At 65.5% G+C, this 23,264-nt stretch overlaps 4 protein-coding genes across 8 annotated transcripts; 3 read left to right on the top strand and 1 right to left on the bottom strand.

The window, feature by feature from the left end:
- Positions 1–95: 95 nt before the first annotated feature.
- CPTP (ceramide-1-phosphate transfer protein) lies at positions 96–3,858 on the top strand. Of its 3 annotated transcripts, none has more exons than XM_059136260.1 (3): positions 96–213; positions 1,834–2,037; positions 2,239–3,858. In XM_059136260.1, the coding sequence occupies exons 2-3, from the start codon at positions 1,916–1,918 to the stop codon at positions 2,759–2,761; spliced, it is 645 nt and encodes a 214-aa protein (XP_058992243.1). In that variant the 5' UTR covers positions 96–213; positions 1,834–1,915; the 3' UTR covers positions 2,762–3,858. The 3 variants fall into 3 exon arrangements, with proteins under 3 accessions (XP_058992243.1, XP_058992244.1, XP_058992245.1); XM_059136261.1 differs by having other exon boundaries at positions 100–213; positions 1,838–2,037; XM_059136262.1 differs by having other exon boundaries at positions 130–150.
- Positions 3,859–4,013: 155 nt separating this feature from the next.
- On the top strand, positions 4,014–9,639 carry TAS1R3 (taste 1 receptor member 3). Its single transcript, XM_059136240.1, has 6 exons — positions 4,014–5,704; positions 5,811–6,111; positions 6,200–6,982; positions 7,113–7,316; positions 7,457–7,577; positions 7,749–9,639. The coding sequence occupies exons 1-6, from the start codon at positions 5,520–5,522 to the stop codon at positions 8,705–8,707; spliced, it is 2,553 nt and encodes an 850-aa protein (XP_058992223.1). The 5' UTR covers positions 4,014–5,519; the 3' UTR covers positions 8,708–9,639.
- Positions 9,606–21,031, bottom strand: DVL1 (dishevelled segment polarity protein 1). Of its 3 annotated transcripts, XM_059136246.1 has the most exons (16): positions 20,767–21,029; positions 16,126–16,195; positions 15,886–16,007; positions 15,556–15,659; positions 15,170–15,308; positions 14,393–14,486; positions 14,240–14,309; positions 14,008–14,147; positions 13,852–13,928; positions 13,710–13,777; positions 13,406–13,558; positions 12,675–12,806; positions 12,427–12,594; positions 12,143–12,349; positions 11,433–11,472; positions 10,784–10,914 (listed from the first exon to the last, which is right to left on the bottom strand). In XM_059136246.1, exons 1-15 carry the CDS (start codon positions 20,934–20,936, stop codon positions 11,462–11,464), a joined length of 1,725 nt encoding a protein of 574 aa, XP_058992229.1. In that variant the 5' UTR covers positions 20,937–21,029; the 3' UTR covers positions 10,784–10,914; positions 11,433–11,461. The 3 variants fall into 3 exon arrangements, with proteins under 3 accessions (XP_058992228.1, XP_058992227.1, XP_058992229.1); XM_059136245.1 differs by lacking the exon at positions 11,433–11,472 and having other exon boundaries at positions 9,606–10,914; positions 20,767–21,031; XM_059136244.1 differs by lacking the exon at positions 11,433–11,472 and having other exon boundaries at positions 9,606–10,914; positions 13,481–13,558; positions 20,767–21,030.
- On the top strand, positions 20,935–22,141 carry LOC131809855 (collagen alpha-1(I) chain-like). Its single transcript, XM_059137269.1, has 3 exons — positions 20,935–20,964; positions 21,068–21,537; positions 21,691–22,141. The coding sequence occupies exons 1-3, from the start codon at positions 20,935–20,937 to the stop codon at positions 22,139–22,141; spliced, it is 951 nt and encodes a 316-aa protein (XP_058993252.1).
- Positions 22,142–23,264: the final 1,123 nt, after the last annotated feature.

Below are 23,264 nucleotides of genomic sequence, written 5' to 3' on the forward strand. Positions count from 1 at the left end.
GCTTCCGGTGCGCCCGCCGGAAACGCCTGCCCACGCGTCGAGCCTCCGGATTGGGCAGCCGGTAACCAATCCCGGGCGCCAGGGAGGCGGCCGGGGGCGGGGCCGCGGGTCCAGCGGCAGCCGCGGCGGGGGGCGGCGGCGGCGGCGCAGGTGAGCCGGAGGGCCACAGGCTCGGGCCCCGGGCGGGGAGCAGAGCTCAACCGAACTCGCCAGGTGGGCCTGGGCGTCGCCAAGGGGCCAGGCGGGGGAGGGGGCGACCGAAGGCCTGGCTTCCACGCCGCCCGGGTCCCGGGCCCTTGCTTAATCCCTGGGCCTCGGCTGGAGCGGGACCTGCCCAGGACTAGGCTCTACCCGAGTGCGGGGTCCGAGCCCGGCGCCACCCGGAGCTCCCTTCCCGAGCAGGACTTGCAGGGCTTCCTGGAGGGCCTCAGTCCTACCCGCTGGGCCTGGGGGGTGTGGGGCTGGGGTGGGTGCCCTCTTCTCCCGAGGGCCTTCAGCCTGCTGTCAGCCACAGAGGTGCGGCGCTCAGGCAGCCCTCCTGCCGAGACTTGACCTTGGGGTTGTGGGCTGACCCTGGGGGAGCCTTGGTGGTGCCCTGCATCACCTCCCCAGAGTTGGCAGGCTGCCTGGCCCGGGCTGCACAGCCCGTGTCCTTCCTGTTGTTTGCAAGTTCTGAAAAGCTCCCAGCAGCTCCTCTGCGCTGCTGGCTCAGGTTCTAGACAGGAAGGCCAGGCGCACAGGATGTCTGGTGTCCAGGAAGGTAGCCCTGAAGGCCTCAGGGACGGAAGACAGGCCCTGAGAGAGGGGAGGGGCGTGCCGGAAGTCTCTGGAGCTCCCGGTCTTCCTGAGGCCAGGCACCACTGTCCCCCACACCTGAAGACAGGATGAGCTCACCTCTGGGGGCTCCGCCCAATGCCAGGAGCCTCCAGGGCCTCAGCAGCCACTAGGCCCCATCAGATGCCCCTGGCATCCTGGGTGGCGAGTTGCAGCTGAGTCCCCAGGGACTGTCAGAGCCCACCCCAGTGCCAGCCCTGGGTGCCCAAGAGGACAGAGGCTGGGTTACCCAGTGGCACCCATTCAGTGTGTGGGCACTTGCATGTCTATGGAGTGAGTATATGAATGTGAGCAGAATCCAGGGTGGGACTCTGGCCTCAGGCACTTCCGGAAGGTTCCTTGGGGCTGAGGGAGGGCCTTGTGGCTGTCTTCAGACCTTTGGCCCAGCTGCCCTTCTGTGTGGCACCTGAACCGCTCCAGCAGGAGGGAAACGATCCGTGTCTGTCAGGCCATGCTGACCTTGGAGCCTCTGCTCTGGCCCAGGATGCAGCAGAAAAGCCAGGAAGCGCCCAGCCCACCTGGCCACCCTTCCCGGCCCTCTGCCTTCCATAGTACTTACTTTGTTTTTACGTACCGTGTTGGACTTTCCCGACTTTCTCCAAGAATGTCGCCCTGACAGGCAAGGCTGGCTGTTTGTCTCATGGGCTACCCACCCTGGAAGGATGCTTGGCTCCAGGCAGAGACGTGGCTCTGGTGTTTGACTCTGGTGAGAGAAACGAACAATAAACGAGCCAAAAAACGTGAGTGAAGATGTTTGCCATTGATAAGATGTAGCAGAGTGGTTTGACAAGGCTGAGTGACAAGCAGGGGCCGTGCTAAGGTCTGTGGGGCACGTGTTCCAGGCCCAGGGCAGCATTGGTCTTTGTGTCCGATCTTGTGGCCCAGGCAGAGGGAAGTAGGCTTCTGGGGAGAAGGGCACGGGGCCCAATGTGGGCTTTTAGTGGGGGGCAGCTGGATCCCAGCAGTTGTTTTCTGACTGCTCTCGCCTCCCCCCCCAAGACAGTGACCCAAGGAGTAAGCTGACTTGTAGGGAGACAACCCAGCAGCCTGACCTCCCACGTGTTCCGGCGCATAGTGAGAAATGGATGGCTTGGAGTCGGACTTCAACCTGAGGGTCGTCTTGGTCAGTTTCAAGCAGTGTCTCAACGAGAAGGAGGAGGTGCTGCTGGATCACTACCTCGCCGGATGGAGGGGTCTAGTCAGGTGCTTGGAGGGGCACCGCCTCGTACCCCCCCCTCCGTGTGTTGTGCTGGGCACAGCCGACTCCCGCCTGCCTGGGGCTGGTCAGCCGCTCTCACTCACCCCTTGGCCGGCAGCTCCTGCAGGGGCGCGTGTGCTCCAGGAGGCGGGGTGGGGGGCGGTCTCCCCTGCACCTGGACTGAAATCCTGCTTCCCCTTGAGCAGGTTCCTGAACAGTCTGGGTGCCATCTTCTCCTTCATCTCGAAGGATGTCACAGCGAAGCTGCAGGTCATGGAGCGTCTGCGCAGTGGCCCCCAGCGGGAGCACTACAGCAGCCTGCAGGCCATGGTGGCCTATGAGGTAGGCAACCAGCTGGTGGACCTGACGCGGCGCTCCCGCCACCCGGACTCGGGCTGCCGGACGGTGCTTCGGCTGCACCGTGCCCTGCGCTGGCTACAACTCTTCCTGGAAGGCCTGCGCACCAGCCCCGAGGACGCCCGCACGGCTGTGCTCTGCACCGACTCCTACAACGCCTCGCTGGCGGCCTACCACCCCTGGATTATCCGCCGGGCTGTGTCTGTGGCCTTCTGTACGTTGCCCACACGCAAGGTCTTCCTGGAGGCAATGAACGTGGGGTCCCCACAGCAGGCTGTGGAGATGCTGGGCGAGGCCCTGCCCTTCATTGAGCGAGTCTACAGTGTCTCCCAGGAGCTTTATGCCAAGCATTCCCTGCTGGATCTGCCCTGAGGGCCAGCAGGCCGGGGCCGGGGTGGGGGAGGGGGCAGCCAGCACCCATCAGTCCCCCCACAGAGTTCTGTGGGTGCCCCAGGAATGGGAAGAACACTGTCCTCCGCTCACTGAGCTTGATTGGAGCCCCGGGCCCAGCGTGGCCCACCCAGGCCATGCTTCAAGCCTGCGGTGCACAGGCCACGGCAGAGGACGCGGGCCCTGCAGTCTACTCCTCCCCTGTCACCTCGCTCTGCCAGGAGCATCTCTGCTTTACCCTCAGCTGAGATATACATGTGTCCAGTCGGGCCTCACCCAGATGGCGAGGTGCAGAAGGCAGGGCAGGTAAGGGGCAGGGTCAGCATTCATGGGAGACCCAGAGAAGCTGCCCCTGCCCGCGAGCCAAGTCGGGAAATGGGGCCAAGTCCCAAGGCCCTGTGGCACAGAGACCTCATCCTGCTTGCCGGCAGACACATTCAGCAGGTGCCTGTCCATCCCTGGCCCACCTCAGTGTCCGCACCCAGGTACCGCTGGGCCCCTCCACGAGGGGCTGGCCGTCCCCAGGACAGGGATAGAACCCCTGGGCAGCCGTTGGCAACGCAGGCTCTCTCCCCATCACTCATCTCCTTATTAGCCAGGGACCCACATGTCCTTGGCAGCAAGAGCCAGGAGCTGAAGCCCTGAGTGGAGGCCTGCCCCGCCTCTCTGCACTCTAATCAGCGGCCACGCCGTCCGTCAGGTGCTCCCCCAGGCAGCTGCCTGTGAGTCTGCACAGCACAGCCCACAGCTCTGCTGGTCCAGGGCTAGCCTCTCCCTCCCCGTCAACCGGCAAGAGGCTATGTTCCCTCCTCCCTGCCCTACAGAGCTCAGGAGAGCCAGAAAGAGATGGCTCACGGAGGGAGCCTGGACTAGAAGCCCAGCCGACAGGCCAGTCATCACCCAGCACTTGGGGGCCTGGCCTCTTCTACTGGCTCTTCACTGTGAGCTCAGGCCCTCGGAGCCGAGGGGACCATACCCACCACGCAGCAGACGTGCACACGTGTCAGCCGGCAGAGGCCCTGGGAGAGTAATCAATCGGGTGATGGTTTTTCCAACTTCAATAAATGCCACTCACAGAGCAGGCAGTGTCCTCTAGGTGGAGGTAATCGTGCGGCGGCAGCTGCTTCCCGAAGGGAGGAGGGATGTGACCCCACTCTTCAGCCACAGGGACGTGAGGCCTATCCTGGCCACCATGGGGCAGGGGAATGCTACCTGTCTGTGCTTGTGTCCCCCGAGCCCCCACCAAGGTCCATGTCATTTTCCACATTTTGGGATATGCCCACATTTGGACATTTTGGGGCTGGGTTGGAAGGGCAGGTGTGAGGCCAGCTGGACAGGCTGTAGGGAGAAGACAGACCTTCCCGGCCTGCGGCCTGTGCAGGGAGCTGTTCTGAGCCTCAGCAGTGGTTGGGACAGAAGGAGGATCCGTGTTGGGCAGCATGCTCTTGGACACCCCAGCGTCAGACCCAAACAGTGTCCAGTGCTGGGTCCCCTCCGCCACCTCCAGGCCTGCTGCTTGGGCCTGTCCTGCACGGACTACAGCACTGTGTGGTGCCCACAAAGGCAGGTGACCGTGAAGGCTGCTGTGTGCACCCGTGTGCATACGGGCATGTGGGAGCCACACACGGCAAGTGTGAACTGTACGTCGAGTGTGTATTCTGCACACACATGTGCATGCCTGAGCACGCCGTGCAGCTTGGTCCCTCCCCACGGGCAGCAAAGATCAGATCCCAGACCATCTCCAGTAAACATTCGCCAGGGTTGAGACCATCCAGAGCTCCCACTCCACTGCAGGGGTGTCGGTAGCCTTCCTCGTTCCTCTGGGTGCCTCATGGGCACCCCCACACCTGAGCGTCGTGTCACATCCCTGGGGCACCCAGAGCCTAGGGAGGAACTGCAGCTGGCACGTCGGTCGGGCTCACCTGCACACACCTGGTGCTGACCCAGCCTCAGAGGCCCATTTGGTTACAGCCTTTCCTCCCTTGTTTGCATGCTCAGCCCTGCAATCCCTGCTGTGCCCTCTGTCCCCCGAGGGAGGCACCTGCTGTGTTAAGAGCCCAGGCAGGGTGTGGGCAGATCCAGGCTCAGGGTCCCTGAAGTTTCTGTCCTCAGACCCCGAGCAGAGCGACAGCCCAGACCTTCAAGTTGCACTGTCCTCCCGCAGTCCCCATCCTGGGAACCACCCACCCACCCCCGCCCCAGCCCAGCCCCAGGATGGAGAGCCGGCTGCTGCCCTCCTGGCTGGTCACCCTGAGCCTGCAGGGGTAGTCATGCCCGCACCCCCTCCCCCACTACTAACAGTCCTGCCCAGGGCTGGAAGATGTGTTTCTGTCCCTACTCCTAGGGACACCAGTACCACCTCCAGGCAGCTGGAGACCCCAGGACCCTCTAGCAGAGAAGTCCTGAGTGTCCTTTCTCTTTTCCAGGAAAGGGGAGGGTGCAGAGGGGCTTGGGCACAGCCAGCTAACAAGGTCATGGTCCGTGGTTGCTCAGAGCCTGACTGCCCAGGTCACTGTCAGCCAGAGAGCCTGGTGGGTGGCATCAGGACCAAAGAGCGCAAGGAGCACAAACCCACCCACCGGGCCCAGGAAAGCAAGGGTGTCCCCGGGGCCCCTGGGCTTGGCAGGTGAGGACATGTGACGATTTTGCTAAGCAAATCCTCTGCTCTCCCCTGCCCCAAGTCATCGTATCGGGGCCCCATTCTCTCATTCACCGGCCCCGCTGGAAGCTGGCACCTGCTATGCTAGGCTGGACTCTCCTGGGCCTCACGGCTCTCTTGGGCCTCGGGGCAGGCGCCCCACTGTGCTTATCCCAGCAGCTCAGGATGCAAGGGGACTACATGCTGGGCGGGCTCTTCCCTCTGGGCACAGCTGACAATGCTGGTCTGGGCGGCAGGATACAACCCAACGCCACTGTGTGCACTAGGTAGGGAGGTGGGGGGGGAGCAAGGGAGACGGGGGGGGGGGCTCGGGTCTGGGGGGCTCCCGAGTGGGGACAGGGTGTGGCCGCCCACAGCCCTGTGTGGCCCCAGGTTCTCAGCCCTCGGCCTGCTCTGGGCGCTGGCCGTGAAGATGGCCGTGGAGGAGATCAACAATGGGTCCGCCCTGCTGCCGGGGCTGCGTCTGGGCTGCGACCTCTTCGACACGTGTTCAGAGCCCGTGGTGGCCATGAAGCCCAGCCTCATGTTCATGGCCAAGGCGGGCAGCTGCGACATTGCCGCCTACTGCAATTATACGCAGTACCAGCCCCGCGTGCTGGCTGTCATTGGACCCCACTCGTCCGAGCTCGCCCTCGTCACCGGCAAGTTCTTCAGCTTCTTCCTCATGCCTCAGGTGTGCCCCCGACCCCCCGGGGCCCCCGGCCCCCGCCGGCCCCACCCGCAGGAGGCCCCACCTCAGGAGCTGGTCGCTGTCCCTGCAGATCAGCTACGGGGCCAGCACCGACCGGCTGAGCAACCGGCAAACCTTCCCGTCCTTCTTCCGCACGGTGCCCAGCGACCGCTCGCAGGCCGAGGCTATGGTGGAGCTGCTGCTGGAGCTCGGCTGGACCTGGGTGGCTGCGGCGGGCAGTGACGACGAGTACGGCCGGCAGGGCCTGAGCCTCTTCTCCAGCTTGGCCAACGCCAGGGGCATCTGCATCGCACACGAGGGCCTGGTGCCGCTGCCGCCCGCGGGCAGCCTGCGGCCGGGCTCTGTGCAGGACCTGCTGCGCCAGGTGAACCAGAGCCGTGCGCAGGTGCTGGTGCTCTTCTCCTCCGCCCGCGCGGCCCGCGCCCTCCTCGGCGACAGCATCCGCCACAGGCTCTCACCCAAGGTGTGGGTGGCCAGCGAGGCCTGGCTGACCTCAGACCTGGTCATGACGCTGCCCGGCTTGGCCACGGTGGGCACCGTGCTTGGCTTCCTCCAGCAGGGCGCCCCCATGCCCGAGTTTCCGTCCTACGTGCGCAGCCGCCTGGCCCTGGCAGCCGACCCCGCCTTCTGTGCCTCGCTGGACGCTGAACAGCCAGGCCTAGAGGAGCACGTGGTGGGGCCGCGCTGCCCCCAGTGTGACCACATCACACTGGAGGATGTATCTGCGGGGTTGCTGCACCACCAGACCTTCGCCGCCTATGCGGCCGTGTACGGCGTGGCCCAGGCCCTTCACAACACACTGCTCTGCACTGCCTCAGGCTGCCCCCCGCGGGAGCCTGTGCAGCCCTGGCAGGTAAGGGCAGGGAGCCCCCACCCCCACCGCCCATGCTCTGGAGGAGGAGTTTCCGTGCGGAGTTGGGGGAGTTAGGGCCGGAGGCAGCTGCTGGCCCAGCACTCCCCACCTGCTCCCACCCACCCCCCAGCTCCTCGAGAACATGTACAACATGACCTTCCACGCACGTGGCCTGGCACTGCAGTTCGATGCCAGCGGGAACGTGAACATGGATTATGACCTAAAACTGTGGGTGTGGCGGGACCCGACACCCGAGTTGCGCACTGTCGGAGTCTTTAACGGCCACCTGAAGCTCTGGCACTCCCAGCTGTCCTGGCACACACCAGGGAACCAGGTGAGCCCCCCTCACCCAGGAACAAGCTCTAGCTCTGTCGGGGGGGATGGGTGGGGTCGGTAGGACGGGTTGGGGGGACCATCCCTAGTCTGGGGGCACGCCCAGCCAAGCACAACCTGAGCCCCGAGGCCCTGTGCCAGCTGCCTGTGTCGCAGTGCTCCCGGCAGTGCAGGGAGGGCCAGGTGCGCCGAGTGAAAGGCTTCCACTCCTGCTGTTACGACTGCGTGGACTGCAAGGCCGGCAGCTACCAGCGCAGCCCAGGTGAGCAGCTCTCCCAGGCCTGCCTGAGCTGAGGACGAGTGGGGACCCAGGACACGTGCGGTCTGTGTCCTGGCTCCACGGCCGACTCTGAGGCCAGAGCAAGTGGGTGGGAGTGAGGCCGAGGGGCCGGTGCCCCCCCCCCAGTGCCCCTTCTTTCCTCCCACACCACAGATGACCTCCTCTGCACCCAGTGTGAGCAGGACCAGTGGTCCCCAGACCGGAGCACACGCTGCTTCCCCCGCAGGCCCACGTTCCTGGCATGGGGGGAGCCAGCCGTGCTGGTTTTGCTTATACTGCTGGGCCTGGCGCTGGGCCTGGTGCTGGCAGCCCTGGGGCTCTTCATCTGGCACTGGCACAGCCCACTGGTTCAGGCCTCAGGTGGGCCATGGGCCTGCTTTGGCCTGGCCTGCCTGGGCCTCGTCTGCCTCAGCGTCCTCCTGTTCCCTGGTCGGCCAGGCCCTGCCAGCTGCCTGGCCCAGCAGCCACTGCTCCACATTCCACTTACTGGCTGCCTGAGCACACTTTTCTTGCAAGCGGCCCAGATATTTGTGCGCTCGGAGTTGCCACCCAGCTGGGCAGAGCAGCTGCGTGGCCGCCTGCAGGGGCCCTGGGCCTGGCTGGTGGTGCTACTGGCTCTGCTGGCAGAAGCGGCACTGTGTGTCTGGTACCTGGTAGTTTTCCCGCCAGAGGTGGTGACGGACTGGTGGGTGCTGCCCACAGAGGCGCTGGTGCACTGCCGTGTGCGCTCCTGGGTCAGCTTCGGCCTGGTGCACGCCACCAATGCTGTGCTGGCCTTCCTCTGCTTCCTGGGCACCTTCCTGGTGCAGAGCCAGCCGGGCCACTACAATGGCGCCCGTGGCCTCACTTTTGCCATGCTGACCTACTTTATCACCTGGATCTCCTTTGTGCCTCTCTTTGCTAATGTGCACGTGGCCCACCAGCCCACGGTGCAGATGGGTGCCATCCTCCTCTGTGCCCTGGGCATCCTGGCCACCTTCCACCTGCCCAAGTGCTACCTGCTGCTGTGGCGGCCGGAGCTCAACACCCCTGCATTCTTCCTGGGAGATGATGCCAGAGTACAGTGCAGCAGTAGTACTGGGGGGCAGGAGACTCAGGGCAAAAACAAGTGACCCCCGACCCAGGGACCTCACCCCAGTGAACCCAGACTTAGCTGCGATGTCCCCAAACCAAGTTCCTATGAAGCAACCCCAGACTGTACCCCAGCTGCTGAGACCACCCCCAGCCCTCGATCCTGACTGCAGGCTGACTGCTGATCTTGACGCCACAGCGATCCTTGGACCTGAAGCACCCATTTGGGGCCCCAGAGCAGCTCTGCAGGTCTTAGACAAGCCCTGGCCAGGGCCTACCCGTGTGACCCAGTCCCAGTGGTCCAAAAAAGAGGCCCATAGAAAGATTCCTCAGGGCTCCTGTAGCTCATGCCAAGAGCTCAGGAGAGCCCGCAACCAGATCACCTGAAGCTCGCCAAGCTGGGCATTACTTGCCTGGCCAGGCCCAGCCTGGAGCCTCCAGTCAGCACCCCATCCAAGCATCACAGGAATGGGAGGTTAGTGGGTGGGCTGGAGCTGCTCTGATCCCTCTGCAGGGGCATTCAATTGACCGTGGGCCCTCAGAGTGGGACAGGAATGGTAAGTAGGGTGGGGTCCCACTTGGGGGAGGATGGGGAGCACACCCCACCTCCTCTTCTCTCCGTGGCCCGGCCTGAGCTGGTAAAATGGGGTCAGATGGCCAGCAGCACCGTGGACAGAGCCTGGGGTCAGCACCAAGGCCAGCACCCATAGCCAAGACCCCTGGAGCCAGGAGTTAGCACCACGGACAGAAGACCAGCCACTAGGACCCTGCCAGAAGCCAGGACCAGGGACAGAGCCCCGGTGCGGACCAGAGACCCAGAGGACAGCACCCGGCCAGTCCGTCAGCTCTCAGCCAGGCCCTGGGGAGGCTGGACAAGCCACCACACTCCAGCCTTCTAAGGTACCCCGGATAAGAGAAGAGACACAGACCACACATCCGTCCCATAAAATTAAATGCTTTTTAGTCTTTAAAATAGCATTTACACAGAAGCAGCTCTATTAACTATCTGAACGGACACTCCGACTTGATACAGTATCTACAGCGCAGATGTGTGCAGGCCAGAAACGCCAGGAAGGAAGCGGCGTGAGAGGGTGGGCAGCCACCCGAGGGCAGCAAGGAGGAGCGGGCTGGCTACCCCCTCTTCCCCACACCCTGCCCCTGCAGCAGCTGTGTGCATCTGGGCCCCTTGCCCCTCAGGGTCACATCCCCACCACCACCAGCCAAAACACGTCCCCCTCCCATCTACCCCCTCGCCAACCCTCCCACTTTCAGATGGGACCTGTGTCCCTGCATTCAGTCTGAGACCCGGTGGGGGCGGGGTGCTGGCCACCACCTCCCCCAGAGCACACAGGCCAGGCAATAAATAAATAAATTAGATCCCTACCCTGGGCATCCACAGAGGAGCCTGGGGGCTCTGATTCCACCTTCAAGAAAGGCCAACCCAGCCCAGGCAAGAGTGGTGGGGCCTGTGATTTGAGCAAAGAGGGGGTGCAGGCCCACTAGCCACTCCTCAGCTTAGTCTGGGGCTCTGTGCACCGCTCTTTAGGCAAGTGGGGGGTCTCTGAGGCACACCCCAAGGGCACAGGGTCTGTACGGACACAAGCTGCTCCAAATAGGAATGGACGGACTGCTAAACTCAGATCATGGTGGTCTGGGCTGCCGTCAGCCCCTCGCCCAGCCTGCTCCCACTCTGTCCAGGCCTGGGCCCCTGACATGGCCCCTTGCGTGCATGGAAGCACAGGCTGGCCTGACCCAGGACAGCCACCAATAAGGCAAGCTCACACGAGCCCCAGAGGCAATGCCCTCCTGCAGGACCACTGGCTCCCCCACCTCGGGCCGAGCTGAAGGCACTCTCTCAGTCACATGATGTCAACAAAAAATTCACAGGGGTTTCCCATGGCCTTCTGGAAGGACTGGCGGCTACCTGTCAGCTCTGGGGGAACAGCAGCCAGCTCCCGGACAGGCGGCCCCCCTGGTGGCCCCCCCACCACTGAGTAAGCCTTTGTTAAGGGATACAGTGGGGGTAGCCCCGGGGCAGCAGCCGAGGCCTGGCTGTGTGGGCTGCTGCCCCGGCTGAGCTGGCTAGCCGGACGCTCCCGCCAGCTGCCACCACCGACCCCACTCGGCGCCGTGTGGTCCGACTCGCTGCCACTGCCCCCGGCTCCAGCCGCCCGGCGCTCCTTCTCACGGCCCAGTGCCCGCCGGCTGCTCCCGCCGGCGCTCCGGGTGGACCCGCTGCTTTTGCTTCCTGGAGTCAAGGACAGGGGACAGGAGTGAGATGCTCAGTGTCACGCCACATCACTGCCAGGGTGACCGGCCATTGCCAGGGAGACCAGGGACAGAACCTGATGGTCTCAAGCAGGGTGGGTGTGGGAGGGGGCAGCCATGCAGACAGGAGAGCAGGGCTGGCCCCACTCAGAGAAGCAAGAGCAGCAGCAGCAGCAGGCCGGGGGGAGGGGGGAGGCAGGGCGAGCAGACGCAGGCAGGCAGGGACACTCTGGGGCCAGCTCAGTGCCCCCCATCTCACCCCAATGCCTGATCTTGCAGCTGAGAGCCTGAGGCCCAAGTGAGGCCCCGTGTGCCCGGTGCTCCCGTTGGCCATCCTGGGCCCCCCACCCCCAAGACCCACCTTCCGTCCAGCCCCAAGGCCCTGGCCAGTTACTCAGCTCAGCCCCCGTCCTGGGCTCCCAGGAAGAGCGGGGACCCTGAGAAGGCCAACTGGCCAGGAACATGCCGAGAGGGACGCCGGGCGGGACCCTGGCTTACCGGCCCGGAGGGTCCACTCCGCTAGTCCTTCAGTCTAAGGCTTGCTCAGCACAAAGCAAGGGATAGCACGAGTTACACAGTGGGCCCAGCCCGGACACCCGTTCCCGCCTGCGGCGTGTGCCACCACCAGCCGGGCCTGAGCAGGATCTGCAGGCACCCGGCACCGGCCTCCTCTGGGCCACCGCTGCCCTCTGACCTGCTCTCCTCTCCCCCTCCCTGTCTGCCTCTACCAGGCTGACTGCCTGACCTCTGTCCCCTGGCTCCAGTGACACCAACAGCCTCAGGCCACTCCTCTAACAAGCCCCCTCCTCAGGGACGCCCCTGAGCTTCCTGCTCAGCTCTCCATACATCCTAGGGTGGGTCCCCAGTTGTCTGTGGGACTGTCCACCTCTGGCTCCAGGCCAGGTTGCAGGTGCTGGGGGCAGGTGTCTGTTCTCCATCACGTCCTGGGACCTCTCTGCCGTCCTTCCCCAGCCCATCTCCTGGCCTTTTGCTTCTGCTGCACCTGGAACATCAGCACCTCCACAACACACAGCCCCCAAGTCTGCAGAGTTCTCCCCATCCTGAACCACTCACCCCTTCCAGAAGTAGCTCACCCAGGGCCTCAGCACAGAGCAGGGAGGAGCGCACGGGGCAGGGGGGCGGGCACACACGGCAGAGCCAGGCGGCAGGGACAGTGGGGAGCTGGCACCCAGCATGCTGGCTCTCACCTTCGCTCTGCTGACTTCCTGCGCTGCCGCTACCATAGCTGAAGCCAGGGTCCTGGTACGCAGGTGGGAAGCAGGGCGGGGGGCCCGGGTACTGGTAGGGGTAGCCCTGACCCAGGGGCCACGGGGCGGCCGAATGGGGCAGGGGGGCCAGCGTGTCCTGATCCGAGGCCCCGCTGGAGCCGCTGTTGAGGTTCAGGGCTGCGAGATCTGGCGGGAGGGGTGGGTGGGTGAGGGCAGTGTGGGTGGGCCCTCGGGGGACCCCCGGCCCGCAGCCCCCCACTCACTGCTGCACAAGTCCCCGAAGACGTAGTAGCACTGCTCCGAGAAGGTGATCTTGTTGACCGTGTGCCGCAGGAAGCCCCGCTTCAGCATGCTGCTGGCGTACTTGCGAGCCTCGCGCCGCTCCTTGAAGCCCTCCACGTGCGTGTACAGCCAGTCCACCACGTCCGCCCCTGACCCGGAGCGCACGTCAGGGCCCAGAGCCTGGGGCCCCGGCCCACCCGCCTAGAGCCAGCCCCGTGGCACCCCTCACCGATGACGGCGTTGGCGATGGTGATCTTGAGCCACATGCGGTCTCGGATCTCCAGGCCCGAGTCTGGCAGCTGCATGACACGCACCACGGCGCCCATGTCACTCTTCACCGTCAGAGGCGTCTCCTCCAGTTCTGCAAGGCACAGCCCCTGCCCTCAGCCCTGAGCAGCCAATGGCAGGGAGGGCTGGGATGGGCCGTGGGGCCAGCTGTGGGGACCGCGCTCTGGGTCGGGTCTGTGGTCATAGAACCCGGGCCGTGAGGCTATCCAGCGACTGTGGGCTCCAATCCCACCACAGCACAGACCCTCACAGGGGCGGGGAGCAAGGGGGGTCAGGTCTTTGTCCCCTACCCCTGCAGATGCTTCGTCACGATCTTGGGCCTAAACCCAGGTGAGGCCACGCCCCCACTCCACCCCTGCCCCCCGCAGACCAGAGCCCCACAGGGAGAGGCCTCCTCCCCCCCCACTCCGCTCGCAGGGCTGTTAGTCGTGTTAGCTGCAGGAAAGCCAGGCGCAAGCCCTGCCTCTGCTCTCTGGGGGTCCCCAGGGCTGGCCTGACCCCTCCAGGCATCTTTCAACCCCACCACATGGCCACCCAGCTGGAAGGAGGGCACGCGGGAGGGCAGACAGACACGTGTCAGCCGCAACCGCCCACGCACAGGCCCTCCACTGCAACAGTGCTGGGTGGGCGCCCTGGGGCCTCAGGTCCCTGCTCCCCTGAGCTGCCACTTACGTGGAGCGCCGGGCACAGAGCTGGTTAGTGAGGAGGAGCTGGTGCGTGTGACGGCACTGGAGCAGGGGCTCGTACCATAGCGTGGCAGGGCTCCGGTCAGCGCCGCCGTGTGGGACAGCCAGGCGGCGGGGTCGATGGGCCGTACCGGGTCAGCTGGGTGGCCGCCGTGTGGTAATGGATGGACGGACAGACAGACGGATGGATGGCAGCGCACGATGGAGCACAGAGGCACAGAGGAGAGGACCTTCAGGCTGGGCAGGCGCCCTCACCCCCCCTCCCGTAGCAGCCCTGCAGGATCACTCACCCCTCGGGATGGTGAAGTAGCTCCGGGGGGTCGGGTCCCAGCACTTGGCCACCGTGAGGCTGATGGGCCTGTGGGGTGCAGCGGGTCACACAGGCGAAGCTGCAGGGGCCCCAGTCACGCCCCCGCCCACCCTCCACCTCACCCCGTCTGGGACACAATCTCCCGCAGCACCCGCACGGCGTCGTCGTTGCTCATGTTCTCGAAGTTGATGTCGTTGACCTGGGGGGTGACGGGTTCAGCGCGATGGCTCGGCGAGCTGGCCTCGCGGCACCCCCAGCCCCTCCCCGCCGCCCCATACCTGCAGCAGCATGTCCCCCGGCTCGATGCGCCCGTCGGCCGCCACGGCCCCGCCCTTCATGATGGAGCCGATGTAGATGCCGCCGTCACCCCGCTCGTTGCTCTGGCCCACGATGCTGATACCCAGGAAGTGGTGCCTCTCTGCAGGGGCGAGGGGTGAGCAGGCGCCCCCTGAGGGGGGCAGCCCCGCCAGGGGACCCAGCACCCCGCGGGGGACCCCAAGAAGGCCTCACCCATGTTGAGAGTGACGGTGATGATGTTCAGGGACATGGTGGAGTCTGTGATGCTGCTGAAGGAAGAAGCCTGCAGGGCGACCCAAGTGAGGGCCGGGGGGCAGAGGCTTCATGGGATGCCCCCCGCCCCACCCCGGCCCGGCCACCACCTACCCGGTCCGCCTGCCGCAGGCGCTGCTTCCGCCGCCTCCGCTTGTGCTTCCGGATGAGCCGCGAGGACGTGCTCTGCTCCGTGGAGCTGCTCAGGCTGGGGCAGGGGAGGGGCGGGGAGGTTAAGGGCCTGGCCCAGGACTGCAAGGCAGGGGTGGGGTGGGAGACAGGACGCCCCCAGCCGGGTCGGCCTAGGACGAGCTGGGGTAGAGTCTGCCCAGGATTAGGCTCCGCTCCGGTGTGGACACGGCCCCACCCACGTGACCCGTACGGGCTCCGCACCTCCGTGCAGCACCACCCAGGCAAGACGAACACACAAACGCTGGGGAAGCCAGTGCACATGAGCACACACATGTCCATGTATAGATACACGCCTGGAATCGCACACCCCCACGCATGTGCACACATGCCATTACATATCTGCACACCCACATGCGACAGGACTGTGCACGTGCCTGCTCACACACCCATGCAGGCACACGCATTACACACACACAGGCATGCTTGTGCACACCTGGAATATGCTTGCACACACATCTGGATGCACCCACCCATGCACACCTGTAACACCCATGCACACATCTGCATGCACACACACCCACATGCACACACCCACCTGTAACGCCCGTGCACGCACACCCACGCACACCTGTAACACCCGCACACACACATCCATGTGCACACACACCTGTAACACCCACACACGTATATCTGCGTTCACACACACCCACGCACACCTACAGCACCTGCACACACACCCGCATGCACACACCCACGCACCGGCTTGTGTTGTCATCCTCATCAGAGTCGATGAAGCTGCTGGACTCGAGTTCGCTGCTCAGCACCGCAGAGGCACTGTCGGGGGGCAGCCCCAGGTCTCGCCGCCGGTCCCCCCTTGGGTGCCCATTGGTCCGGGCAACTGTGGGGACAGCAAGTAGGGAAGCTGGCCATGGAGTTCCCTATGTGGCCTTAAGCACCAACTGACCTGGGAGCCCGCCAGGTGACAGTGGGGCTGCTGGCGGGGGGAGTATCCCTGGGGTCCTGGGCAGACAGGCCTAGGACCTCCACTCTTGGACCCCCATTGGTTTGGGGGCACTACTGGGAGGAGGCAGGGTCGTAGGGTGCACCACGGGGTCCTGGTCATATCTCGGGTGCGGCTTCGTTACCTTCCTCACGGTTCCGCCGTCGGGCTCGCTCCCGCCGGTGGCTGACCAGAGACTCCGTGCCGGTCTCATTGTCCATCCCGTCACGGCTGCTGGCTACGTTGGGGCTGTGCCCACCAGAGAGGGTGGGCTGGGGCAGTCCGCGCTGCGACACCCTCCTGGTTCCCTCCCTCCTCTCCCACCCACACACCTGCCCAGACTGGGCCTTCCTGCCCGCCCCTCCTCCACCGACCACGGGTCCCTGGCTGGTCGCCTCTTCCCCTGACAGGCCTGGTAGGCAGCAGGCCCCTCAGGACCACCAGGCTCAGACCCCCTGCCCCGCCCCGTCCTTACTGGAAAGAGGGTGGCCGGGAGTCCCCGATGCCGCCCGTTCTCTCAAGAGGTGGGGGCCGGTCTGTGTGGCCATCCGTGCTCTGAGACCCGGCATCTGAGTGTGCGCCCTCGGCCAGGACCAGCTGCAGAGGACAGCAAGGGCTCAGGGGTAGCTGCCAGCCTGCCCCCCGCCCACACGGTTCAGCCCAGCCCAGCCCCCTCCCTAGCCAACACCCTTCTGCCAACATCCCATGGACTCACCCAGGAGACCACACGGCCGTTGAAGCAGGGCAGCTTGGCGTTATCATCGGAGATCTCCTCCTTCACGACCCTGTGGGCAGACAGTGCTGTGAGACCATGCGCAGGAGGGCTGGCTCCCACCAGCGGGCTCTGGAGGGAAGACGCCCCCACACTCTCAGCCAGGGCGCGTGCCAGCCCAGGCTGTCCAGCCACATGCCCAGACGTCAGTCTGTGTGGATGCCCCTGCTGCAGCAATCCGATCTGGAGACCCTTGTCACCCTTCTGTGGACACCTCCCATGGCCCAGGTCAGAAGGAGGTCCAAACTCCCGACCCTCGAGTGGCAGAGGGTCACCTCGTCACCCCTATAATGCAAGCGTCTGCCCTGCTCTGTGTTTCTGTGCCCAGGGAATGTGGCTGCACGACAGCAGGGCTCTATCTGGCTTCTTCTGGCTTCTGGTCACCTCCTCACCCCCCAGACCCAGCCCCACCCCAGAACAGGGCCTGATTCACAACAGGCCTCAATACAGACGTGAGGATAAGCAGACCACACGAGCACAGGCAGGCCGCGAGAGGAGGGCACGCAGACCTGAACGTGCACACGGAGGGCAGGCCACCGCCCACCCGGCCCGTCCCCCTGGCCGTGGAGACAGAAGCAGACCCCACTCTCTGCAACAGCCCAACTCAAGTCCTGCAAGGACAGCCAGGCACAGGCCGCTGGGCCCACTGAGAAGTCCCAGCCTCAGAGGCCAGCAACCAGCCCCTGGCCTGGTGGTGTGGGGGTGGGGACGGTACCCAGGCAGGACACAGAAAGCCAAAGCAATGCTAACAGGGTGGTAAGCCAACGACACTGTGGTCAGACACAGGTGGGGCATAGGGTCAGCTGTCAGATCCACAGGGCTGAGGAAAGCAGCAGCCAGCATGGTTCACAAGGGCCGTGCGGTGGGGCAGGCAAGGGTTATGGCCCAGATGCACCCCACACTGTGGCCTCCTTGAGCCCCAGGGATCAGGGCAGGCAGGGCCAGGCCTGCAGCAGGAGGCACCCCAACGCCCTACCCTCCTCGAGCCCAGCCCTGCCCAACACAGTAGGATTTCCACATCGGGGACTCGGGCCCAGTAGAAAAACAGGAGCCAGGAGAACAGGCAGGAAGCAGCCTTGTGACCGGTTGAGCCTGGACACCGGGACTCTGCCAGTCCTGGGCAACAACAGGTGGCAGGAGGCCTCCACGGGGTGGGCACGCCACACTCCTCCAAGGGAGCGAGGCCTAGGTCCACCACCCACCACTCAGGCCCCAGGAGACAGGAGAGACAGGGCCAGCCAGGGCCGGAGGGGGCACCCTGCCAGTATCCCGCAGCAACCCTGACACACCCCTCTGCATGCCAGCCATGCAGGGAGCAGAGAGGCGGGCGGGTGGCAGGACGAGAAGACCCTGCATCTGCTGCTCCAACCAACGCAGGCACCGACAGCTGAACAGAACAAGCCCCCCAGGGAGCCTGGGACCCAGCCCGGGGCTCAGCTGAGGTCCCCCAAGAGGGGGCCGCCAGAAGAAGACCTAAGGGGGCCTAGCTGGGGCTCTGCCAGCTGCAGCCAACAGACAGCCGTGCAGCCAGCCCTCCTGGGGCCCAGCAGGCTGAGAGCACGGGCTGAGAGTGAAAGCAGCAGCCAAGACTCTGGAAGGATGTGGCTCCTGTTCCACGGCCCAGGTGGCCCAACTTCCCCTGCCACTGCCAAGCCCCTGCCCTTTCTGATTCACCCCAGGGCCAGCAGATGAGCTCCCAGCCCTCACTGCACAGAGCCTGCCTGGCTCCCCCAGCGGCCGATGGCCCACCTGGCCAGGGCCTCCAGGTGACCAATCACCCAGGGCTGCCCGAGCCTCTGTGCCCCCCACCCCTGCATAAATGAGCCCCCAGAGCCCAGAGTCCCTGCTCCCCTGCCGGAGGAACCCAAGTCCCCCAGCCCAGCGCGACAGGTCATCCCGTCTTCCACCTGGAGCAGCCGGGGTGGGGGGGCACCAAGACCCCACCCAGTTAGGCCAAAACAGCCAGCAGGTGGGGGTGGTGCCAGAGCCTCCAGGACAAGGGCACAGGTGCCTTCCTCAGGATGCACGATGCTGCCCACCACTGCCCAGCATAATCTCTGGGAGCTCCAGGCAGAGCCAAGGGCAGGGGAGGCCTCAGTGGAGCCTAGGGGAAATGCCTCCCAACAGCTCTGGGGCTCCCTCCCTGGCCAGGCCTCACCAGGGGGAAAAGGAGACCTCGGAAACAGTCTCTGCTGACCCTTGGGGCGCCCGCCCAGGGGCACACACACCCCCGCCGGCACCACGCCCCCAACCTCAAAATTCCTGGCGAGATCCCAGTTAGCCTCAAACTTGTGGCTGTCCGGCCCCGCCCGCCACCCCCGCAGACTCGCCCTGGCAAGGAATCTGCCCAGAGCAGGGCTCTTAGAGCCAAGCACAGCCACAGGGGGACCCCCAGGGCTCCCAGAGGCCACAGCATGCCATAGGCCAACCCTTGCCTATCTTCAGAGGCACAAGGTCCCCCCACGAAACTCCTGCCACGGAGCAGGAAGATGGCAGAGCAAGCTCATACGCGACAGAGGAGATCTCAAAGAGAGCCCTCCCCCTTCCCCCCACAAGTCAGGGATCCTCAGCTCCCACTGTGCCTCTGGCTGCCCCTTTCCCCCCAAACCCCCCGCCTCCTGACCCTAGAGCTCCCCCAGGCCGTGGCCCTGCAAGCTCCAGGACAAGGGGGTCACGGTCCTCTACACCCTGCCATACGTGCCAAGGGTGCCTCTCTGGACCTCCCAACACCACTGGGGGCGCTGAGCCCAGATGGACCGGCTGCAGAGGGCAGAGTGGGCCCTCGCCCAGGGAGGCTGGGTCAGGCCCAGTCCCCACCCCTTGCCCCGCCACCCACAGACAGAGGGCTTCAGAGACCAGAGCTCCTGGCCCAGAGATGGAAGTACCCGGGCGGCTGCCAGGCAGATAAGCTAGGTGCCAAGTCTATCCAGGCCTGGAATCAGCAAGGCAGCCCTGGTAGCAAGGAACTCCAACCTCTGCCTCACATCAAAAAGCCCCAGACTCCTCCCTGTGCCACCGCCCGCCAGAGCCAAAGCTTGGCACCTCTGGGTCAGCCCACCATAGCCCCAGGGACCTTCCCCAGCTTTGCTGTGACCTGCATGGGAAAAATGAGAGGTAGGCACAGGACCCCCCACTCACTCAGCCAAAGATGGGAGTGGGACCCAGCGTAGAGCAGGTGGCCAGGGCCACACCTCAGACTCCCCTTTCCCTTACTAAGTGGCCAACCATGGCTGGGAACAGAGGCTCAGGGAACTCAAGGCCTGGCCTACAGTGGGATGGTAGGCTGGGGCAGGAGGCCCAGGCTCACCAGGGTGGTCCTCACAGCCCCTGATCTGAGACTACCCCTCTCATGGTGGGGCCACTGCCCAGCCCACCCAGGGTGGCCGAGAATGCACGCTCCCTCTCTGCCCTTCCCCAGTAGCAGTGGTTAGCAAGAAAGTCTAATTGTCCAAACTTCCCTCAGGCCTCCCAGAGAACTGCTGAATGGCCCCCACTTGACCTGACCTGGGGCTGCCCAGGGTCCATGCAAACCAGAAAATCCAGGAAATGGCCTCAATGTCAAAGTCCCGAGACACACTCACACACAAGGACACAGGCTGCCTGAGGGCGGCCAGGCACACCTGCTCAGCCCATGAGGCCTCTAAGTACCCCACCCTCCCCCAGCATTGCTGAGCTGGGGACTCAAGTTACCACGGCTGTGCTGGGTCAGGCCTCAGACAGAGCTTCAAGAGTACAGCCGGCCTCCTGCTCACCGTCCCAGAGGCCCTGCCTAGTGCAAGCGGGAAGTCCCCTCAGCTAAGACAGCCACCACTAGGGCTGGACATGGGGACATTGACCCAGAGGCTTCTGGTGTCAGCAGATGATCCAGGCTGCTCCCAGGAACCCAAGTACTATGTGGCTCAAGAAGCACAGAAGCCCAACAGAAAGCGCCCTTCAGGTGGGGGGGGGGGGTGACAACCCTTGGCCCCTAGTGATCCTCAACCTCTGCTTTACCCTCAGGACCCTGGAGGAGGGATCCAGGGGGAGGCTCTCTTGAGCCTCTGGAAACTTCCGCAGGCTTCTACAGACAAATCTGTGCTCACTAGAGATCATCTCTTTTCCCGTGCTAATTACAGGGGACCCACTGGGCAGCTAGGACCCTGCCCTCCTCCCTTCCATCCCCTGCTGACATTCCTCTGACCCCAGGCCCCAGGAATCACAAGCCCTTCAGGTCAGCCCTATAAGCACCTGCCCTCCACAGAAGGGGGCAGGGGGACCCTGAGTCTGACAAGTGCCGAGCTCACCCTGGGGCACGGACCTTGACCACCGGCAAGTCAACACACTCAGCCACGCAGGCCCCGGCCCAGAGCGCGCGGAGAAACGAGGACCCCCGTCTCCCCACCGCCCAGCGCTCCCAGGCTCCTGGGCAGGCAGCCAGGGCCCCAGGCGTCCCCAGCTCAGGGCACAGCCAGGCTGGACGCACGGCACCCCCGGGGAGCGGAGGCACGGCGCCCGGTCACAGTCCCAAGACTCCCCGAGGCCCTGCCCCGGCGCGGACAGGTGCGGACACCCGTCCCCGCGCACAGGCCCCCACGGCCCACTGACCCGAAGTCCTGGTCCATGGACTTGAAGAAGAATTTGTAAGCGTGCACGGGCCGGTTGCTGAGCACGTTCTTGAAGTCGGCCAGCGTGACGCGCTCGGGCGCCACGGGCAGCTTGACCAGGTACGGCGTCTCCTCCTCGTCCATGTGATAGATGATCTTGGTCTCCGCCATGGCGCGGCGGCGGCGCGGGGCCCGCGCGGTGCTCCCGGCCCGGCCCGGGGCTCGGACGCCGGCGCCTCCCCGCTGCCGGCCTGCGCCCCGCCCGCCCGCCCGCCCGCCGCTCCCGGCCCGGCCGCTCCCAGGCCCCCGGCGCCCCGCCCGGCCGCCCCGGCCCCACCCGCCCCGCCGGCCCCGACTCCGCGCGCGCCCCGGCTGCTGCCCCGCGGCCCGCGGCCGCCCATCCGCCCCGGCCCGGGGACGCAGGCAGGGAGGGCGCGCGAGGCCCGGCCGCGTCCGCGCGCCCCGCCGCCGCCGCCGCCGCCGCCGCCCCCTCGGGCCGCGCAGTTAAAGGGACCGCCGGCCCCGGGCCTAAGCGCGCCCGCCGGGGGGCGCCCGAGAGCGGGCGGGGCCTGACGTCACCGGGCCGCTGGCGGCGCGGCGCGGGGCGGGGCTGCGCACGCGCGGAAGGGCCGGGGGGGGGGCGCGTAGGCAGCGGCGGCGGCGGCGGCGGCGGCGCAGAGCTCCCGCCGCTCTCCCGAGCCCCGCCCCGCCCCCCTTCTCCCGCCCGGGGTCCCGGGTCCGGCACGCGGGACGCCCGCAATGTGTTCGGGCCGTAACCCCTGCTCGGCCTGCGGTGTCGGCCCGTGGGCGGACAGGCGCGCGTCCCCCGGAGGGAGAGGGCTGGGGAGCCCCCCCGGAAGCAGCCCTGCGGTCCGAAGGGAGACCCCGCCCCAGGCGACGCCAGGTCCCCCGCCGGGGCCCCCAGGGGTCGACCGCACCTCCCAGGAGTAGGGTTCCGCTTCTCCACCCCCTTCGCGAGCGCTCCGGGGCCCGTGGGTGCTCAGAGTCGGGGGGCGTCCCGGTTACATCGGCGGGCAGCTGGGGGGCAGCACGGGAAGCTGAGGTCCCTGCGTGCGGGCGGGAGCCAGAGACAGCTCGGTCCCGCGCCCGGACGCCCGCTGCGTGCCCGCGCGTCCTCTGCCCGCGCCACAGAGGCTCCGCGGAACGCGCGCCGAGCGCATGCGGGTGTTCGCGCGGAGGCGGGAGTGCGTGTGCGGCTGAAGGCGGCGGCCAAGTGCGCACGCAAGTGTGCCCAGAGTGCCCCGGGCCAGGCGCTTCTGGCTGCGGGCGAAGATTCCCCCCCATCACCGCCTCTGCCGATCCAACCAGGCTGGGGTCCTCTGGGGACCAAGGGAGACCCAGAGCAGCAGCCCTGAGGCTGTGGAGGCTCCAACCACACGGTGACCCCGCTGGAGGTAGAGGGTCTCCCCAACCCCCACGAGGAAGACTTGAGGCATGTAGAGGGAGTCCCACATGGTGAGAGTGAAGGCCGTTAGGACCCGAGAGTGATCATGGTGGAGGATGACTGATGCCCCTTGCAGCCTGTCCCCGCCGACACTCCCCCTGACGCTGGCTGGAGCCTGGAGCTGTCCCAGTGCCTAGTCATGACCGTCCCTGGGCAGTAGATCAGCACAGGAAAAAGCGCATCAGTCCACCACTGACTGCGGGAGCCAGACTTTGAAGGAGAGTTCCTGAGCTTGGGCTAGAGACTGCCCCCAGGTCAGCCTAGGCCAAGGGCACTGACCTCCATCCCCCTAGGCTCTGGTGGGGAGATAGGACAGGGCTCTGTGAGATGGACACTCAATCAGCAAAGCATGCAGCGTCTCCCCTCGGGTCTTGGTTTCCACAGAGGTAATCTGAGGAAGCCAGGTAGTATGGCCTTGGAGGAAGGGTCTGCCGGGGCCTTCTGCTGGGGGTTTAGGGGAGGGAGACAGCCCCCACTCTGAGAGCTCCCAGGAGACCAGCATCCCCCAGGCCAGACACCAGTGACTGCTGGTCTCACAGATGCAGGTCTGATGCCCCCTCTGCACTCTGCTGCCCGCCCCCCAAACCTCTCTTTCTCGCATTGCTGCACAAGTCGTATGAGAGAGGCTGGTAGCCAGACGCTAGAGACCAGTACCAGCAGTCTCTGATGTGGTCAGGCTGGTCCAGTGCAAGGAGGAGTGAGTCTGGGGCGCCTGGGTGGCTCAGCTGGTTAAGGAGGAGTGAGTCTGTGGTCAGAGCAATGCAGGCACTATGAGGCCAGGGGTCACCAGGCTGGGAGGCAGGCAGGCAAGCAAGCCACAGCTCGCTGGACTAGCCTCCACCCCCACCCCCGCTGGCCTTTGCCACTGTGGGATCCTCGCAGGTGTGTGGTGAGAGGACAGCCACTCCAAGGTGCTGTCCGTGCATTGCACAGCTGACGACCCTGCTCACATCCAGAGTCCGCACACTCAGGCAAGAGCCTGATCCTAGGGTGCGGGCTGCACACTCCTGCCTTGTGTCTCCCTCGGTACCTTT

Source organism: Mustela lutreola, chromosome 10 (assembly GCF_030435805.1).
Source record: "Mustela lutreola isolate mMusLut2 chromosome 10, mMusLut2.pri, whole genome shotgun sequence".
In the NCBI taxonomy this organism is placed as follows: domain Eukaryota; kingdom Metazoa; phylum Chordata; class Mammalia; order Carnivora; family Mustelidae; genus Mustela; species Mustela lutreola.

Coding starts and splice junctions, on each gene's coding strand:
- CPTP (XM_059136260.1), top strand. CDS start 1,916: ATGGATGGCTTGGAGTCGGACTTCAACCTGAGGGTCGTCTTGGTCAGT. Junction 2,038..2,238: donor GGATGGAGGGGTCTAGTCAG/GTGCTTGGAGGG, acceptor CCCCTTGAGCAG/GTTCCTGAACAGTCTGGGTG.
- TAS1R3 (XM_059136240.1), top strand. CDS start 5,520: ATGCTAGGCTGGACTCTCCTGGGCCTCACGGCTCTCTTGGGCCTCGGG. Junction 5,705..5,810: donor AACGCCACTGTGTGCACTAG/GTAGGGAGGTGG, acceptor GTGTGGCCCCAG/GTTCTCAGCCCTCGGCCTGC. Junction 7,317..7,456: donor GGCACACACCAGGGAACCAG/GTGAGCCCCCCT, acceptor GCCCTGTGCCAG/CTGCCTGTGTCGCAGTGCTC.
- LOC131809855 (XM_059137269.1), top strand. CDS start 20,935: ATGGCGCGGCGGCGGCGCGGGGCCCGCGCG. Junction 20,965..21,067: donor GGCGGCGCGGGGCCCGCGCG/GTGCTCCCGGCC, acceptor GGCCGCTCCCAG/GCCCCCGGCGCCCCGCCCGG. Junction 21,538..21,690: donor GCCCGCAATGTGTTCGGGCC/GTAACCCCTGCT, acceptor CGGGGCCCCCAG/GGGTCGACCGCACCTCCCAG.
- DVL1 (XM_059136245.1), bottom strand. CDS start 20,936: ATGGCGGAGACCAAGATCATCTATCACATGGACGAGGAGGAGACGCCG. Junction 14,148..14,239: donor CACCGTCACTCTCAACATGG/GTGAGGCCTTCT, acceptor TCGCCCCTGCAG/AGAGGCACCACTTCCTGGGT. Junction 13,778..13,851: donor GAGATTGTGTCCCAGACGGG/GTGAGGTGGAGG, acceptor TGCACCCCACAG/GCCCATCAGCCTCACGGTGG.